The following is a 19,681-nucleotide window of genomic DNA, read 5'->3' on the forward strand; positions in this document are numbered from 1 at the left end:
ATGAGAATAATAAAGGTTTTTCATCAAGCTTTATGCAGTTCTATTACCTTGGGTAAGAATAAACCAGTTGAATGCCAAATAATTCAACTAGAATTCACTAGAAAACATGTCAAGTAAATAGACTGACCACCTATAATTACTGCAGAGGTGATTAAAAAGGTAAATCAATAAAGATCCTATAGTTAGATGAAGCTTTACATTCTCTTAGCACTGCATATGTTAATCATGTACTGATTGATCTGGGACTGTCACCACCACACCCTCATTGATCACAAGCAAAGGCAATTCAAAAGTAATCATGAAAATCACCCAATTCCTGCTTCCTGGGACATTTATAAGGCTTGGTCAATTATGCCCTTTTCCCAGCTTGTAACTCCAAAATTTGGGTAAATGAAACCACATGAGGACTAAGAGCCATCCCAGCTAGGAGCCCTGCTCTCTGTACTGGTTCCCATGATGTGATTCACTGTGAGCTGCCAGCACCCATGAGAACAGGTAAACTCAGCACTCTGAAGGAAAACAGAGTATTTTAAATTCAAATGTCTATTGGAGCAAGAGTTTATTTGTCCTTATGTTTTCTATCTGATGTTAAAATACAGTTGTGTTTGTGTAAAGAAAATACAGTTGTATTTGCTTAAAGAAAAAGAAAAAATTATTTCATTTGTGAGCAGTTAGATAAAACATGAAGATGTTCTGTTCATGCAACAGAAGATATGTGCACCTCTGAGGTAAAATGCTTTTCTCTGTCCTCTGTTGATTTGAGATTGGCTTCTTTAGACTTTGAATAAGAAACCAAGCTGAGTAATGCTTTTGACTTCTCTGGTTGGTTTGCTCAAAGGAGGATCATTTTAGCTGTCATGGATCAGAAAACAGAAGTAATTATTGGCATGTTATAAGTCACAGCTGTTTTCATCCCCAATTTAATGTCTCTGAAAACTATGATGTTTTTGCTGTCTGAGTTCTTGCTTTAGACTTGAAATAGGTTTAAAATATATTTAATTATAGGAGAAAACCTATTACTACTTAGACTTCAGCTTCAGATTTTTTAGGCTTATGTTTGAATCACAATTGCTTTTTTTTTTTTTTTTTAGGTAATCTTGGACTCTTTATCCATACTGGTTATATACTATTGTGCTTCTGTTTTGTGATGTAGTAGTTCTCATATCCTAAATAGATCTGAAGAGGCCAAATTTGAGCAGTTATAAGGACAGCTAGAAGCAAACAGCAGAAACCACCTCTCAAAAAATGACATCAGAAACACTAAGAGCTCTGTTCAGAGAAGCTGACCTGGTGTTCCACTTCCTTGTAACTTGTGCATGTACTCACATTTGCACCAGATAGATGTGGGATGCTTCCATTGGCAGATCTGGGCATTCTGATCAGGTGTTAGTGATCTTAATGAGCTCCACAAAATGGAGAAGCTGACCTGGGATAAAGTAGGAAGAACATTATAAAGCACTTAGTTTGGCACTTCCTAATTCCATTTCAAGGTTGTAATAGCTTTTGTTTGATATGAAAGAAAAAATAAAACATTGCTTGTGCCCCTGCCCCTTCTGGTGCATCGTAGCTACAGGGCAGAATCTGCCTTAAGTAACAGTTTTGAGCTAGGCAATTTTTAGGTTCCTCTTTTTAATTTTGATAATATATTAAACTTACTTTATTTTAAAATGTTTTTCTAACTTAAACCTATTAGCATTGCTTATTTTTATAATTACCTTTATCTGAATTTCAACCAGAAATAGAAAGAAATAGCACAATTATTTGATAATGTTAACCTTAAAAAAAAAAAACAAACCCTGTGTTTATCTACTTGCAGTTTTTCACTTGTTGCCTAATTAAAGTGTTGGATAATTTTAACCAAATTATTTTCTCAATCTGTTATTTGAATTCTGCTGAAAATGTTAGCTTTCATGTGTGTTTAAACCTTTATCTTTAACATACAGATTGAGTTTAGTATACAGTATTGGATTCACATAATTTAATAGGTAATATAATTCTGGGGAGAAATCTCCTTCACCCCCAAGTGAACTAATTAAATAAACTACTTAACTTCCTAATGTTGCTATATTCAGAAACTGAAATGTTCATGTAGTTCTTTGATTTTGGGGTGTTTTTTTAAATATTCTTTGATCCTATATCTCAAAAGTGACAGGTGCCCTAAGAAATTGTAGTAGCAGAGTGTGGAATTCAAAGCTAGACTCTTACCAGTCTGCTAATGACAGTGGAGGAGCACCTGTAACTCAAGCTGATCTGCTCAAAAAATAAAAAGACAGGCATGCCTGATGCAGACAGAAGAGACCCGCAAGAGAAGGGATTTTTGAACCACATGGCTGGCAAGGAGCAACAACCTGGGAGAAGCAGCCATGCTGGGAAGCTGCCCGAAGCTGAGAAGAAGCTCCATGAGGCTGTCTGCGTGCTGCTGGTGGAGCTGTGCGAGAGGTTCACGTTCTTCGGCATCGTGTGCAACATGATCCTCTTCTGCACCGCCAAGCTGGGCTACCGCAGCCACCAGGCAGCCATGGTCAACATGTGCTTCGTGGGCACCTCCACACTGACACCTGTGCTGGTGGGCTGGCTCGCAGAGTACCTGATGGGGAGGACCAAGCTGGTGTGCATCTGCATGTTCCTGCACTTCCTAGGTGGGTGCTGTGGGTGTCCAGGGCTTCCTTCCGGCTGCCCTGGAAGGTCTGGGACCCTGGCAGGGGGTCAGGAACACCCCTGTACAGAGCCCCCAGAGACACTGTCTGTGATCTCTGTCCATGGAAAAGAGTTTTCAATCTTACAGGATGAATTACAAACTCTGAGTGTTTGATATAAGTAATAATTAAGTGTGGCACGGGTGCAAAAGTAAAATTTTAGGATTCTAGATTAGGGGTCCAAAGGACACAAGATGGAGGAAATTTGGTGTGTTTTGTCCTTTTTCTTCTTCTTCATGCCCTCCATGTTTCACTGTAGTGTTGGCATTTTTCTATTGGTTTAGGCTGGGGACACACTTTTCAATGTAGGTGACAGATATTGGCACATTATTGTAAATACAGCACACATAGTTTCTGGTATTTAATGTTTGTAACATCCCACTGAGGGCAGAGCCCCACATGCCGCCCTGCAGGACAGACCTGCAGAACATGTTAGAGATAAGCAAGAATAAACAACCTTGAAAACCAGCACAGATGAATTATGAATTCTTCTTTGGCAACAGGGCTGACAGAGACTTTCTACTATCTCGGAATCATCTCAATACCAAAGATTCCAACAGGTGCCAGCCCAGGGATTGCCTGGTGTTTTATTGATCTTCTTGTAGAAATGTGGTGTTTGGCATCTGTTTTCTCCAGCCTCCTCAGCAGCTGCTTATTTAGCTCCTCCTCTGCAAAATGCACTGTGGTGTTTTCAACTTTGCAGCTTTCAGTGAGATGAAGCAATGTCTGTGTGTGCCTTTGGGTATGGTTTTAACTAGAGCATTTCTTCCTTTGGAGATAAATCATTAAACATTCCTGATATAATAAAGTGTAATGCACAGTCATAGTAATGGCTAATACTGGTGCTGTTGAAACACCAATATATTTTAAGCTTAGTGTCCATTAAAACTTGAAAAATCTACAGCTGACTAAATCTGAAGGACTTGCTTTGCAGACTAGAAGAGGCAAATGCAATTTGTGGCAGTGCTTCTTTAGTTAAATTTTATGAAAATCATATTTTCTATGAAGCTGCTACAGAATAAAGAATTTTTCCCACAAAAGTTTTGAGAATTTATTTATTAAATTATTATTCCTATTACAATTCTGTGATTTTAGAAGATGCAGAAAAAAAGCTGAACTCCACTGTGAGATTTTTTGTGAGTTTCTTTGGTTAGTGGTTCAGTTGATGAAAGAACCTGAATTCTTGAAGGCACTTCAGAGGAGGTTTGGTTTCTCAGAGGTCCATAGTGGTATTGCTTTACATAGCAACACCAAAAAAGTTTCTGCCTCTCCTTCTTTACACTTTTCTGTTGTTTATCTTTGATTCTCCATCTGTCTTTTCATACCTGCATAGAATATACCTGCTCTAAAACATACTAGTTATATTAATCTGGTTCAAATTCCTTTCCAATGACGATTTTCTTTCCTTTCCAGGCACGGCACTGTTACCTGTGGTGTCATTCCCGTTTGAAGACGTTCACATCGACAGACGGCACATTCTCCTCAGCCTTCCCAAAAGGGAGCAGAAAATCCTGTTCTACTTTGCACTCCTCACAGCCAGCCTGGGAATAGGAGGCATAAGAGCCATTGTGTGCCCACTGAGTGCCTACAGCCTTGAGGACTGTGGGCCAAAGGAGCTGCTGTCATTTTTCAACTGGTTGGTAATAATTTAGTGTTGGCTAAATAGCTGTTGGGAGTGATAGAGCATTGCCTTGAAATGCACTGCTGAAATTCAAAGGTTCTGTGGATGGTGGGTTTCACATTTTGATTTCAATTGCAGAACTTTGAGATTCTGGAAGAATTCCCAAAAGTTAAAACTTTTCCTGACTTTTTCCTTTTGCTAATAGATGATAATCTATTTTGGCCACCTACAGAAATGCTCAGTCAGAGTTTTCAGGATTAAACACAACAATTTGCCCAAATACTCAAGACTTGCTAACCTTTTTGCTGTTGGAACAACATACTCCATTTGGTTTTCTGCCTTTAACATGGCTATGCCTTTAGGATATATTAGGATATATGTTGCTCCATAACAGTGGCAAAATTCAATGATATATTGGTATTTACATCAGGGTAAATTTTTAGCAGCTGGTTTGCTGGAAGTCAGGCTTGTGAGTTGTCTCAAATAAAACTCACTGGTAGGGATCTGCTGTATTATTTCAGCTTTGCTGCTGCCAAGTTCTGGCATCTGATGAACCACTTAGCATTTGTATTTTGTTGGTTTTTTTTATTATTATTCTTTAGGAATAATTGTTCTTAAAATGGTTCCTAAAAATTAGAGTTTGGGGTTTTTTTTGTTGTTGGTGTTTTTTTTTTTTTTTCATGAATTATTTCTTTCTCCATGTATTAGGGCGGTAATTTTCGATGATTTGGTTACCCTTATTTTCCCCTTCTGTAACCCTACAGAGAGTCCTATATTTTCTGGTTAAACCATGCAGTGGGACTCTCCATATTCCTACTTCAAGTCAGGGTGAAAGAAAGCCCTAAACTGCACCCTTCTTTCACCTTTACATGAATGGTTATTAAAATAAAAACTGAGCACATTTGCATATTAACAATGCAATGCTGAAGAATCAATTAAGATCTTGGTGAATCAGATCTCTCCTCCTTTGGGGATGGCTTTCCTGGCTATTCTTTTTTCCTCCAATTATGTTAATATCAAGGAGTTTTGAATTAAATCCAAACTTCAGTGAATAAAGTAGCTTTACCAAAGGTGGATGAGACTGTTTAGTTCCTTAGAGCAGATTCTGCCTCCTTGACCTGCCCATAGGAGAGAAGAGGAAAAAAACCCTTCCTTTTTACTCTATTCTGAGTTTTAATCCTTAATTAGCAACATCATTTTGATTAAATAAGACTCTGGGGGATTAAGACTGGAGAGCAATCAGTTGTTCTGAAGGATACCTCTGGAGAGTTTATTGTACTGTGGTCTTGGCCATTCAGAGTTGTGTTTAATCAAAGTGACATTTCTCAGTGTTGATTACACAGGAGATATAATACGAATAAAAAGTTCCTTGGGGGAATCCAAATGGGTCAGTTCTTGGAACTTTGGAAGTATCAAGAAAGGCACATGTGCGATTCAAAAAATTTTAATTTTTGCACTGGCACCCAAGGAGGGGCTTTGGAATGCCATCTCAAAATTTAGAAAAATGGGGGGTCCATTCTAAGCATTAGTGACCTCATTCAACCCCTCAGAATATAATCACTTTTTCTTGGTAGCCTGCTCTCTCTTGATGGGTGTTTGTCCTGGGATTGAATTTTAAAATTATATAAAATGGAATGGCATACTTTTGATGGGTTTGAGTCTGGTTTTAGCCAAGTTTTATTTAAACAATTCAAATTATTGGGTTAAAAGTCCTGGTAATTACCTGTTTTCTAATTCAATCCTTCAAGAAGATTGCTTGGCACATCTTACAGCGTGGTTCTAAGCTGCAGTATGTACTATTGCTCTGACCTTATAAATAAACAGAATATGCCAATCCTAAGTGAAGAAGAAACTTGGATTCTGTTGGATTAAATTTTTCTAGGGCCTTCTGCATTTCCAGGGTTAAGGTTATAGTCTGGTACTGTTTTACAGCAGGAGAAATACATTCTGTCTGTGGGAGCAGAGAGAGCAAAGGCTACAGTGAGAATGGGCAGAGCTGTATCTTGTCTTGCAGACTTGTAAAAAACTGCAGAGAATGTGGGACCAGTGGTGTTTTCCACCCTCACTCTCTCTGTTTTGTTTCCATATATTGCAGATCAATTTCTGCCATTTTCCTCAATACACTTTGACTTTTTAAAAACTTTTTCTACCTCTTTGGGATTTTTCCCTCCAGTTTGTTTTTGCAGAGAACTCCATAGTGATTCTGAGAAAACTGACCTGCTCCTAAAAAGACATATGAAAATGAACAATATTTCTCAATAAGAATCACCTGGATGTTACTTCTTTAAAGTTTTCACCACAAATGCATTTCTGCAAAATGTTTTAAGAAGAGTATTAGGTTTTTGTGGGCTTGTGGCATTTAAGTTTGCCTCTGAACTGCATTCTTGAAATGAGCCCCACAAGTTGGCTTTTGGCTCTCCTTGTGAAGAGGCCTCAGAGTTCTGAAGTTTCAGGAGGGACCTCATCCCTGCAAAACTATACAGAATATTCATCTTGATGTATCTAACTAATCTGCCATGCCCTGATGTGAGCTCTGAGACTCTTTATGTAATAAAGGCCTGAATACTGTTCTGCTGCTGTCAGTGCAATATGAGCACACCCAAAAATTCCAGCATGGGTGTTGAGGTCAGTTCATCTTTCTTGTTTTGGCCATAGGGATTGCTGAACACATTGGCTGGGTTTTATTCTTCTCAGTTTTGTAAAAGGACAGTAATTTTACATTTCAGTCATAAAGTGCATTGCCATGCAGCAGTGAAAAGTGAAAGTGCTCTCCTGTTTTTCCTGCTCTTCAGGGTTTTCTTTGGGTGTTCTTTCCTATTTCCAGACAAACACTCATAGAGTCATGAAAAATGTCAGGACTTCAGATAGCTCAGGCACACTTCTTTAGAAAGTTTGGAAAACAGCCACTGAAGCTTCTAACTTAGTAATTGTCAGTTAAGGATTGATTCTAAACTTTTACACAAGTTCTAGCCAAATGAGTCATATAATTATATTTGTCTTAAAAGCTTTAGTTTAATGGGTCAATATTTTTATGTACAAAAATCCCTTCAACTGTGTCATCATCAAGTAACATAATTCCAAATCTTTTGTCACTGAGAAGATAATTCTAGATTCATTAGCCCAAATACTCAAGTTCAAACAGCATGCATGATGCAGAAGTGGCGCTGAATAAGAAAATGAGCTTTTCTTCTTCCAGTAATATGTATTAAGTTTTGTAATTGTCTATTTCACCTTTAAATGAAATCATTTTGCTACGGCTCCAGCAAAGGTAGAGGAATCTCTTCTTGCAGTTTCTTCCAGACTGCAAACTTTGACATGTTGGGACAGTACTCCTCAATAATTGTGCTCTTTTCAGGGGTTCCAAACTGCAGTAGGCCTGCCACTAGTGGTATGACATCTGCTCCCAGGAGTTTGTGATTTATCCTTTGGAAGTCTTCTGTGGTTAGGAGGGGCTCACTACTTAATTGGGAAGCACCTCTACGACAAATTACAGTCTCAGAAAATTATGTTTGGGAAACTCCTTATCAAGATATTCCAGAAGCCAACAAAAATTCAAGCTGAGCCTTGCAACTAATAACTGATAAATCAAATTTTAATATTTCATACAATTTTTTAACACTTAAGATTTCTTAACCAAAGGGTGGTGGCATTAAGACATTTCTCTCTTAATTTTAGCATATGATTGGATGATATTTCATACACAAAACTTGTTACCAGATATTAAATGTGTAAATTATAAATGTTGATGTATCTAATTAATGTCACCCACAAGAATATTTCCAGTACCAGACTGATAATTTGTTCAGCTCTGCTGGCTTAGTACACTTACTTTAATCATATACCTCTTGGAGTTGAGACATTTGAGTGAAAATCTGTTTTAATTGCTGTGCTAATGTGTGCATGGTACTGATGCTGTCCATGATTACTATACTTAACCATGCCTTTAATTGGATGTTTTAATCTTCTGTAAAGGCTTTTATATTACTCAGCCTCTCCACTTTTCTCTCTCTTGTCTCTGTGTTCCAGGTTTCATTGGCTGGTTAATTTGAATTCAGCAGTGGTCTTTGTCAGCATTTCTTACATCCAGCAGTCTGTGGCCAGGAACCTTGGCTTTCTTATCCCATTTGTGTCTGGGCTTATGGCTATGATCACAATTCACATGATTAGGGGTGAAATGATTTACAAACCCAAAACAGGTAAGAGGCAGCTCTGTCTTAGGAAGCATTTTTAGAGATTACTTTCACAGAAGAAATTGATTTACATGTCTTAACTATTTCTTCTACAACTCTGCCCTGTTTGGTGGTAGATCCTTGGGTTTTAGCCCTCCAAAATCTGCATGTGAGAAATTCAGTCCATGCTCTGGAGATGCCTGGTAGGCTGTAAAAGTGGGAAGCAGTCTCTGGTAAACTCCTGTTTGTTTCAGTCATGTCAGGGCATGCGTCACAGCCTTTGCCTGTGCAGGAAGAGGTGTAATATGCCTGCTGCTGATGGAATTAATCTTGCCACATTTCATTCAGCCTTTTTTCTGCCCAACTTCTCACATTCCAAAGGAAAGGAGATGGCCATGACCATCTTGGAGACCAGGTCAGATGAGCCAGGACACAGCTGTGCTGCTGCTTTACTGACTCTGCTGGGCATGTCATGGGGCACTCAGTGCATCTTCTGATTTCAAGCCCTTGCAGAGTAGTGCCACCACATTACTGCTTCTTATTCCCTTTTTGCCAATGTCCAATCTCCAGTGTAGGACAAAGCAAAATAATGTTTCTCTAACTTAAAACATCTAATTACAGGCTCTGCCAATGAATTGAGCTAATACCAGATTTCCTGTTATTTTTTATTTACTTCTGAAACTAACTCTGCTTTGAGAAGAGCCCCAGGTCCCAATTGTTTTGTGGTTGCCTTCTTAGTCAATTCACTCTGGAATTCTGCACTTTTTTTCTTTTAGTCTTCAGACTTGCTCTTAAAATAATCTAAGTCTGAAACTTAAACATCACTTGTAATGAGTGGTGAGAATAGTTGCCAAGTACAGTCTTAGAGAACAATCAAAACTACCAACTCTCTGTTTTCAGATTTTGATATGCTATTTCAGATTTTACTTTATAGTGACAACATTCTGCAGGTTAATTCCACACAGCTAGGGGGTTTTAAATATTAGTTTATCTAATAAAATTCCCTTACTTAGTACTTGAAAGCAAGTGCTTCCAGTGGCCAATGGATATTTCTAGAAAATTATTTCCATGTCAGAGATAGTAGGGAGACATTTTCATTCTGCAGTCTTAGTTCATCTTTGGTTTTGGAAAGTATTTGTTTATAGATACTCAACTGTTTGGAGTGCTTCAGCATCCAAAAAAACATAGAAGTGCCACAACCGCCTTTCATATGGATGGCAGTTTGCCAAAGGTAAATGAACCTACATCCCCAAGCCTGAGGCTAACAGTTTTGTGCTCATCCTACTTCTATTTCATCTGAGAAACAAGCTGGCAATTCCTGAAGCCAGTAACCAGTCAATAAGTTTTAATATTCTAAGTACTAGACTGGAAACTCCTCTTTTGTCCTGCATGCTACTTGGAAGACCTGAGATGATAATTCTGGCCTTGAAATTCATCCATGAAAATTCTCTTAATTCATCTGTTTTTTAAACTCCTTTTCCTTCTCACTTCACTACTGCCCTTCCCTTGCTACCAGACTTCAGCAGGCATTCAATAAATTGAAAGAAAGTATTAATTTCCTTTGTTTTTTACCTGCTCAACCAGAGAAACACATAAGTAATTGGTTATAAAAGGAACTCTTCTCCATAGTTGTTGGACAGGATTGCCTCTGTAACAATTGGGTTGTGAACCAACTGGGTTCAAAAGAGAGTTTTTAAAACAAATCCAGAGTTATTACCTTTCCCCTTCCTAAAAAAATCATAAAGATGGATATACAAGCTTGTACTTTCCCTCCCAAAGTGTTTTGTCGTGGCTGGTGTTTATCTTGACAGCAGGCAAAAACATACCAATGCCTAACATCTCTGATTGCTTGCAGGCAGTTCCCTGCTGACAACTTTTGGGGTGATTTTTAGTGCCCTGAAAATGTGCGGTGTGCGCTACCGCTACCTCAGCACAGCCGTGGCCAACTGGCTGGACCACGCCAAGGAAAACCATGGTGGTCACTACAGTGAGACTCAGGTGGAGGGCACAAAGTCACTGGCCAGACTCTTCCCCTTGTTCACTTTCCAGATCCTCTACAGAACATGCATTATGCAGGTGGGTGCAAAGCTTTTAAACAAAAATCTTGAAATAGGCTCTGACGCATGTTTCCCACCATCTCTCTAGGTGTGTTTTTTCTAACTGGTACTTTGCCAGCTGAGCAGCCTTGCAAAGAAGCTCTAATTGCCTAAGAATATACCTTGCTGTGGCCTCTGATCTCTTCAAATAATGAGAATTGACTTGGTCAAGACTCATTAAGATGCTTGTGTGAGTGCTTGCTGCTTCTTTCTTGCAACCTTTTTACTGGCTGAACCATCTTGCATGAGAGTCCTGTTCTCCTCATGGTCTCATGTCAGAGTTACCAACACTGAGACTCAAGCTCAGTGTTCTTGAAAAATTCAATTTTCCAATTTCCTAAGTGTTCCATCACTTTTGTGGGGAGGTAGCAAATCGTTATTTGCTGTTTTGGTTGCATGTTTCTCCCACTGTTTTGACAGACTTGTGTGGCAGCTGGTCCTACAGAGGCGGTGTGTGTGTTTTCAGCCCTTTCACAGCCCCTCTGTCAGGCTGTCCTGAGCAGGTGTGTGTGATGTAAATGTGTCCAGAAGCTCCTTAAGCTGACACAATCACTTCAGATTCCTTTCTGTCTGAATGATCCTGGAGCTGGAGGTGACTGGAATGACAAGTTTATGAGCTGGCTCAGAAATTCATTTGTACTCATTGGTGTTAAAATGCTGCTTAAGGAAATTCTTACAAATAGGTGGTATATACTGCTTCACTGACACTTCTTCATGCCATCATTCCATGTTCCATCCATCTGCCTCATTCTTTCTCCTCTTCCCTCCCCAATTCCTCCCTTCCCCCAAAATGCACAAAAAATCCCAAGCAAATTAAAAAAAATTCAAAATCAACAAACACACTTACATGACCAAGGTCATGCATTAGTGACCACATGAAAATTAGATACTATCATTTATCAAGTTGATTATAAAGTATTTATCTAGAAAATGCAGATGTCTTTCCACCGCTGAAAGAAGTTAATCCTTTGGCAGAATTTCGAAGAAGTTTAAGACTCTTTCTCAAACTCAGAGATAGATCAGTATCTTTTTTATAAAGATGAATATTTTCTTCATAATACTAAGTACTATACTTCAAATACTAAAGATTAGTATTTTCTTCATAATATATATATATATAATATATATATTCTTCATATATATATATAATATATATATTTCTTCATAATATATATATATGTATATATATATACAGCTTTCAGTGCCTGTGACTCATGTTGATGATATTTTAATTCCTACTAAGAAGTCAATTCTTATTTGCAGTAGGCTTGGGAAAAAAACCATAAAATTTGAGTCAGTTCTACACATACATAGTTCTGTTACTAGCTAATCTTCCTTTTAGAATTTATATTTCTTTTTGGAGGTGGAATGTAGGTGAAAAATATTTCTGTTAAGAGCTAGTATTTGAGTAATACTTGAGCACTGAATGTACTCAGTGTGGATGGGGTTGACTATAACCATTGATGAGAAACCCTACACGAGTTCAGTTAACAACTATACAGTGATTTTTGGATAGCTATAAAGTACTAATATTGTACCTGGGTTGGAAATCTCTGATCATATTGAAGAGTGTGCAGGATGCTACAGGAATCCAGAGTTCAGTAAAAACAGAGACAGAGCAAAGAAACCAGTTCCAGGTTGAGTTCTGTCATGACTGTATTCCGGGAATTGCTCAAGTTGGATTTTCCCAGTCTGTATTTTACAGTGAATTATGGCTCCCTGCTGCACATGAAATTAGTTAACTAAGCTTCCTCAAAAAAAAATCCCAGACAAAAATACCAAAAAACTCCATTGAAAAATCTGTAAACCTGCTGGTAGAAGCCATCAGGATTTTGGTTTTACACTTTTTTTATAAACTCAACAGCTCTTCTGTATAGCCTCACACAAGCAGGAGGAATTATTTGCCTTTGTAGTGGGAGAGTCCCACAAATCTACTCAATTGTGTACCCTGTTGACTGCCACTGGGAGGTTCCTCATCTGCTTGTTTTTGCTTTGGTTTTCAGTTCCCCCAGGTGAAAGGAAATCCTCTATAGGTGCCCTGACTGTGAGGTGCATTAAGCTGGTTCTAAGCCTGTACCCAAATCTTTATTCCCTGTAGCTTTTAAAGTGCTCCTACCTTCAGCATGCAATCATAAGTCCAAAATCATTCTGTTCCTTGCAATTCTAAAATCAAATTGCTCTGCATTTTTCTATTTCAAGATTCTGATCTATTAAACACTGTCTGGGTAAAGTGACGGAAGTTTTTTGTTGGAATTATTTAGTATATTGGCTGATGGCTCTAATTAGGGGTGATCAAATAAACTTTTAGACTGTTGCTTAATTTGTTAAATGTAGGAGAAAATCTTATAAAAGGGAAATGTTATGTTCTGGCAGAGAACAATCTTGTCATTATCTGAAAGGCTTTCTTCACGAATGCTCATTCCTTTTTTGCCAACAGGTATTTGGTTTAATGTGACTTCTTCTGAAGGAAAAACTTGGAGAAACTTCCAAATATAGTGAAAATCTTATCCATGACTGTGGTTTTACCCTTCAATACAGATTCCTTCAGGATATTATCTCCAAACCATGCATTCCAACTTGCACTTCAGTGGATTTGTCTTGCCAGTTGCAGCAATGAACATGATAAGCATCGTGCCCCTGCTGATCCTCGTTCCTATTTTGGAGTGCATTAACTCCTGGCTCTTTAGCTTCAAGGACACTGGACATTCTCCAACAATTTGCATTGGTATGTAAAAAAATACTTGAATTTATACAGCTCTAATATGTTTTCTGTTTTTGAAAGAGAAATTTCAATGTGATGGATGATCCTAGATAATTATATCTGACTATAAATATTAACATGAATTTGTTTTGGGATGATGCTCAAAAGTAAATATCTTTCAAAGGAATTACTGAAAAAAATCAATCCTGAAAACACTTAGTAGATAGCAAGAAAAAAAGTATAGGTTTTGTGTAGGACAGACTCATCTAAAAAATAAAAATTTTGAGGCACATTCACAAATGTGAATAACTAGGGGTCATCCAATGGAATTGGTATTGGAGAGAAGCAGTTTTAATTATTTATGCCTGAGAATCATTTTGACTTGGTTATCTTCTATATATTTCTTTATCTATTGTCTTTTGGACAGTTAATTTACAATCAAAGTCTTTTAGAAATTAAGAAGTCCTTCAGTTGGTTGTTCTCTGATGCTGGAGAAATGTGTTCGGATTTTTTTTTAAGATTGAGGGAGAAAATGAAGGAGAAAAGAATGAAGAGGCAAATGTCCTTCCAGATAATACAAGAGAAAGGATAGGAGCAAAACCAACAAGCTAACTCAGGAATCAAGGCTTTGTTTTTCTGTGGGTTTTATGCTGTAAGTGCATTATTGCTAAGACTGCAACTCATAAGAGGGAAATTGTATTACCAATTAGAACAGTTTCTTCCAGACTCTGCACTATAAATTAAATAAAAGCATCTAGGCTAATTCTGTATGTGCAATAGGCTTTGTTTTAGAATGGATGAGCAAAAGAAACCATGCAGAATACTATGCAGAACAAGTGGGTGTGCGTCACTGGCTGCTGTTCCCATTGACCAGGCTGAATATTTCACAGGTGGAGGTTACTTGGAAAGGTACAGCCTTCCTCCCCAGCACTGTTTTCATTCGAATTAGTTTTCATTAGAATGTGTAATTTGAGGTAAATGTTCAAGTGTTTAGTATTTTCATTATTAAAATCCTTGTTGTACCCCCAGTCACAGTGAGAAGGGATCTCCAAAGGTGAAGTGTTACCTCTTTCTCACAGAAGTGGTAAAAGGAAGTCTTCTCTGTTGTATATTGGCACTCATTCCAGAGAAATTCATAGCCTAGAAGCAATGGTAACTTTAATAATATTTGGGCTACCTTCTCTTGACACTGATGTGATTTCTTTTATTTATTTGTTTTTTAATTGCCCCCAAACCTCTTATGTGCTAGGCTCTGAAGGAAGCTACTGCAACACTCTTCAGATGTCAGCTACATGTAGTACTAGCAGTAAAGCAGCTTGCAGTCTGTATTCACTTAAAACTCTTCCCTTTCATGGATACTCTTGTTAAACTTCCTCCATTTTTTATCTTCCAGTCTGCATTGCAAACCTCAGATGAAAATATTTATAAACCGCTATTTTCTCAGTGTGCTGCTATTAATTCAGTGCCCCATGGCAGGCAGCACAGTGAGTACTGACACACACAGAGGCATTAATCTGACTAAATTAGACTAATTAAGAGTGTTATTAAGTTTTATACAAACCAGAAGCATATAACACAGCAGGTTGCAATTAGCCTAGTTTTTAAAATAACATCTGCATTAAAACACAAAAAGCACATTCAGATAATCACTTTCCTTTAAACCATGGAAATTTCAGGTTAGTATTAATGTTCTATCCTGTTATGTTGAACAGCAGTAGAATATATGCAGTGGTTTGTTCTTAATAGGTTCATTTATCAAAATAACCTCCTGTTAGGGGTGATAAACTACCTGAGGCATAAAAATACCTGTGAGTACAGGCAATGGCTTTAGATATCCAAGTATATGACTGCACCTGCAAGTATGGTAGACCTCTAAGTGCCAATATTTTTGCCAACAGTTAATTAGGTTCTCAATTATTTTCAGCAACAAAATTGGAAGTATAAATAGGCAGTTGGTGTTAAGCCAGCCCATAACTAAATTTTAATTCAACTCTTGTAAGAAGAAGAAATTTAAATAGTTTTCTGGAAATCTTCAGCATGTTAAGAATAGCAGTTTTCAAGGATGAACCATACAGACAACTGAAATACCTGGTTGCTCTGTATTAAGGGCCTGCATAAAAACTGTAATCCGTTACTCTCTCAATAGTTGTTGGTTTATTCATAAAGGTCCAGTACAACCTTAGTCTCTAGACAATATAAAGAATCTTGTCCCAGAATCACCCCTAAATATTACTAAAAACAGCATGTTGTCCTGTAAAACCAAAGCCTCATTCCAAGCCTCTCATTTTAAAGAGGACTGAAGGGAAAAGAGTAAAGATGAAAACTGTATCTCCAAGGCTCTTTGTTTCTTCCTTTGCCACAAAAAGTCTTGAAAAAAAAAAAAGCCAAAATTGTTGGGCTCCCTGAGTTTCTTTTTTCTGAAATGTATTGGCTTTTAGCAGAGGAAAATGCTTCAAGTTTGTTGCACTGTTAGGAATACTGAACTGCTGGAGGTTTCTTCAGTACCAACATAATTTTTCACTCTTGCTTTGGATAACTATAAGAAGCTCCTTGAGGGCTTCATACCTGGCTTTGATAAGTTGCATTGGCCAGAAAACACTGTTGAATTCCCTCCTGTCATCAATTTTCAAACAATAATTCATTGATATTCTCATTAAGCACTAGAGGAGCCTTAACATTTTCCAAGGCTCAGGTTAGGCAGGGGGGGTAGGATATTTAAAGCCCTGAACATACAGAAAAAGTGTGCTGGAAGAAGGGTGTTAGAGTTTGGTGCTGAGGAAGAAACACAGAGGCCTGCAAAAAACACAGCAAGGCTGAGGCCACTTAGATATTTGATTTTTGTCTTTTAATCTCTGCTGAAAAACAATGACACTAAATAAGACAAAGTGTATATATGTTATAAATATAGAATGAAACAAAAACTGTTGATGTCCATTCTAATCAGTGTGGCAGTTGCCAGTCATGAAGGCTTGGTAAGAAAAAAAGTCTAAGCATTTGAGCCAAAACTGTCAAAATTAACTGTCAAATTCCCCTCACATTTTAGTTTAAAAATCAGAAATTTAGTGAAGATCAATGGGAATTCAAACCACAAGAGGTATAGATAATTCAGGTTCAGAGACTTGAAAGCCTTGCTTTCTTTGTGTTTTTCTTTTCTGAGAGGACACAAACATTTTACACCGCCAAGATCAAGAAATACAAAATAATGTATTTTAATAATATCCTCTATGCAATGAGTGAAGTGTGGGGTAGTTAAAATACATCTGAGTTTTGGAAGAATTTTCTGCTGCTCATTTGTTTTGTTCCTACCCTTTCTCTTGTATTGTCTGGAAGGACATTTGCCTCTTCATTTTCTCCCTCAATCTTCAAAAAAAAGTAAAAAGTTCTTCTTTGTGACTTTGATCGTCAGAAAAGTTTTTCCTTTCTCATTTATTCTGAACTCTGAAATTGTGTCTGTGCTGGTGTCCTTTTGCCATTTTTACATAGCAAGCACTCTTCATTCATGTTGAGGTGTCCAGAAAATAATGAGTTGGGGTGGGGGTAGGAAGCTTCTTTTGCATTTCTTAGGAGTTTACTGCAGTCTAAACACAGGATGGTCCTGTAAGTATGGCCTTGGTGAATGCTCTGTGCTCTTCACCCAGTTGTAGGTCACTTATCTGCTGCTCTTTCCGTGATGGCTGCTGGCTTCTCCGAAATCCACCGAAAGCACTTCCCTCAGGTGGAGCAGACTCTCTCTGAGGAGCTTCTTCTGGTCTCCTCCATGCCCTGCTTCCACTTGGCTCCTCAGTACGTCCTGCTTGGAGTGGCTGAAGCCTTGGTAACTCCCTCCTGTAAGTAAAATCAAACAGGCTAAAGGAAGGGTGTCCTGATTGTCAAAGAACTATATCTGCTTCCTAAAAATAATTACTGTCATCTGATATTTTATCCCTGGCTCTCTTCCATGCGTTTAATGAGCAGATCTGTGCTTTACCTGCTTCAGAGAAGCATAATTTGTCTTGCTGGCTGTAAGTCAGGATGAGCAGTGGTGTTCCAGATCCATGGGAAGGGAGCAGAGCCCAGTCAGGTCCCTGGGGGACACAGTCCCCTGTTTGGTCTTGGAGCTGGACCTGCTTCAGGCAGGGGCTGGACTGGATGAGCTCCTGAGGCCCCTTCTGACCTGAACTCTCCTGTGAGGATTTTATTGAGATGGAATAAAAACACATGTGAGAGCTGAGCTGTGGTTATGCTCTGGGGCCACTTTAAAGGCCACAGTCAGAGCAAGGTGAAGCAATTTTGATTTTTGGGCCCAGCTAATGGAATTTTTACATGCTTTTCACTAGTACAGAGCATATGTGGGCAGGTAAAAGGGACAGGTTAACCTGGAGAAGGGTGTAGGTAGCTGCAAGGTTTTTGTTAGTGCTCCAATTGGGAGTCATAAGAACATGCCTCCTCAGATCATAATGTCTTAACTTGTGACATGGAGCCAAAGATAAACACTGCTGTTTTTCAGAGCTCAGCTTGTGCCTGCCATCCACACGTTATATAGTCATACTCTTGATTGTGAGTCTGAACCTTTTCTGCTTTCCATAATTTACCTTTCCGTGTCTACACTGACATTTTTGAGGCTTATTTTCTTCTGAGCAGAATGCAGAGTGCTTACCAGTGTTTTACCTTGCAGAGCTTTTTAAAAAAAAAGTTAGTGTTATAAAAATAATCTAAGCAACATTCACTTAGAGATACAGGTAAAGTAATTGACTGGCTGATCTCTGCAGGCATTTAATTCTCTGGGTTGAGTGTCTCTTGTTTCAGTACAACCCCAGAAATGTTCAGGTTTTTATTTAAGAGCAGGAAATAACTTCAGTGTCTCAGCTTCATTCTTATACTCTGAGACTGAGAACTGTGGGTCATGGGCTGTCATTAAAAAGGTAATTTTCCCTAGTTTTAAATACTTAGCACTTTCATAATGCCTCTTCATCTGATAGCTCTCAAGTACTTAACTGAGACAGGTTTCTAGGCAGGTAATTTGGTTTCTAGGTTACAGGCTAAGCGTAACTGAAAACTGTGACCTTCTCTGTTTAGCTTAACAAAAAAAAAGGTTAGGAGGTGACTTGCTTACAGTCTTCTCATGCAAAAGCAGGAGAATATTGCTGGTAGAATAAGGCCTTTTAATCTAGCACACTGGTGCACAACTGGAGTCCAGTGACTGGAAGATTACTTTAGCCTTTAGAAAAGAAATAAAACTCCATCTTAGGGGTTTTCTTCCTTTTTTTTTTTTTTTTAAGACCTTTTTTAAAGGATTGTGGTTCAAATTTCTTAGGAAGAAAAGCTGTCCTTCCTCATTTAAGTAGAGATTAAGCATCGTGCTAAGAGCTGCAGTGAGAGGTGTGATTTAAGAACCAGCTAAATGGGACTAAATCTAAACACTTGCAGATGAAAAGCTAAAGGGAGGTGCCTAAACTAGAATATTGCTGTAGCTGATGGGGAAGAAGGCCTCCATTCATTGCACAAATTGGTGCCTGGCCCTGTTTGTCACAGAGTGTCTTGGCTGTGCAGGCAGGGCAAGCTGGCACTCTGCAGCCTGGGACTTCCAGCTGCTGCTGGAGAGGAGCCTGGTTTTGCCCCAGGTCTTGCACTGGCTGAGGTCCTCTGAATTATCTCCAGCAGCCTTCAGCCTCTGCATTCAGGCTTCTGAACTGAGCTCTGGCCTTCCACTTCAGTTTGAACTGAATTGCTGTTCAGGAACCTTTTGGTGCATCTCCGTGCATGTCAATGGCAGCCTAGACCCTTACAGAGCTGTCTCACCTTTCCTGGAATTTTACTGCCTTTCTCATGCAGAAGGTCAAATTCAGTTGTTATAATAATTTACTGGACCTGAAAGTACATGATCCAAGCTGAAAAGGGAAATGGTCACACTCTTATGCAGAGGGAAGAAAGGAGATAGCTCATTTCTGAAGAGCTTGGTTAGAGATGTTAGATTTGGCACATTGAGCTCTTTATCTTCATTAGGACCCCTCTGACTGAGGTTGTTCAGCCTGGAAAAGAGAAGGCTTCAAGGTGACTTAATTGTGTCATTTCAGTACTTGACAAGAGCCTACAAGAGAGAGAGAAGTTATTTACAAGGGCATGTAGTGACAGGAGGAAGAGGATCATTTTCAGACTGCGAATAGCTTTAGATTAGCTATCAGGAGGAAACTCTTTCCTGTGAGGGTGCTGAGGCTCTGGCAAAGGTTACCCAGAGAAGCTGTGGCTCTCCTATCCCTGGCAGTGCTCAAGGTCAGGCTGGGCTCTCAGTAGCTTTGTTTGGTGGAAGGTGTCCTTGCTCATAGCAGTGGGGTTGCAACTGGAGGACCTTTAAAGTCCCTCCCAACCCAAGCTATTCTGTAATTCAGTCCCTGATACATAGAACTGTGTTTATACATTCT

At 38.7% G+C, this 19,681-nt stretch overlaps 1 protein-coding gene across 2 annotated transcripts in view; it reads left to right on the plus strand.

Annotated features, from left to right (window-relative positions):
• Positions 1-366: 366 nt before the first annotated feature.
• SLC15A5 (solute carrier family 15 member 5) overlaps positions 367-19,681 on the plus strand; it is a 31,169-nt gene continuing 11,854 nt past the window's right edge. The window contains exons 1-7 of one of the 2 annotated variants that reach the window (XM_021535188.3): positions 367-495; positions 2,270-2,639; positions 4,110-4,332; positions 8,344-8,513; positions 10,342-10,562; positions 13,121-13,307; positions 16,922-17,110. In XM_021535188.3, coding sequence (XP_021390863.3) covers positions 2,276-2,639; positions 4,110-4,332; positions 8,344-8,513; positions 10,342-10,562; positions 13,121-13,307; positions 16,922-17,110 — 1,354 coding nt within the window. In that variant the 5' untranslated portion in view covers positions 367-495; positions 2,270-2,275. Of the gene's footprint in view, positions 496-2,269; positions 2,640-4,109; positions 4,333-8,343; positions 8,514-10,341; positions 10,563-13,120; positions 13,308-16,921; positions 17,111-19,681 lie in introns of those variants that run through there. The other variant, XM_085569937.1, reaches the window with a different exon arrangement.

The sequence above is a fragment of the Lonchura striata genome, chromosome 1A, assembly GCF_050655825.1.
Source record: "Lonchura striata isolate lonStrDom1 chromosome 1A, ASM5065582v1, whole genome shotgun sequence".
In the NCBI taxonomy this organism is placed as follows: Eukaryota; Metazoa; Chordata; class Aves; order Passeriformes; family Estrildidae; genus Lonchura; species Lonchura striata.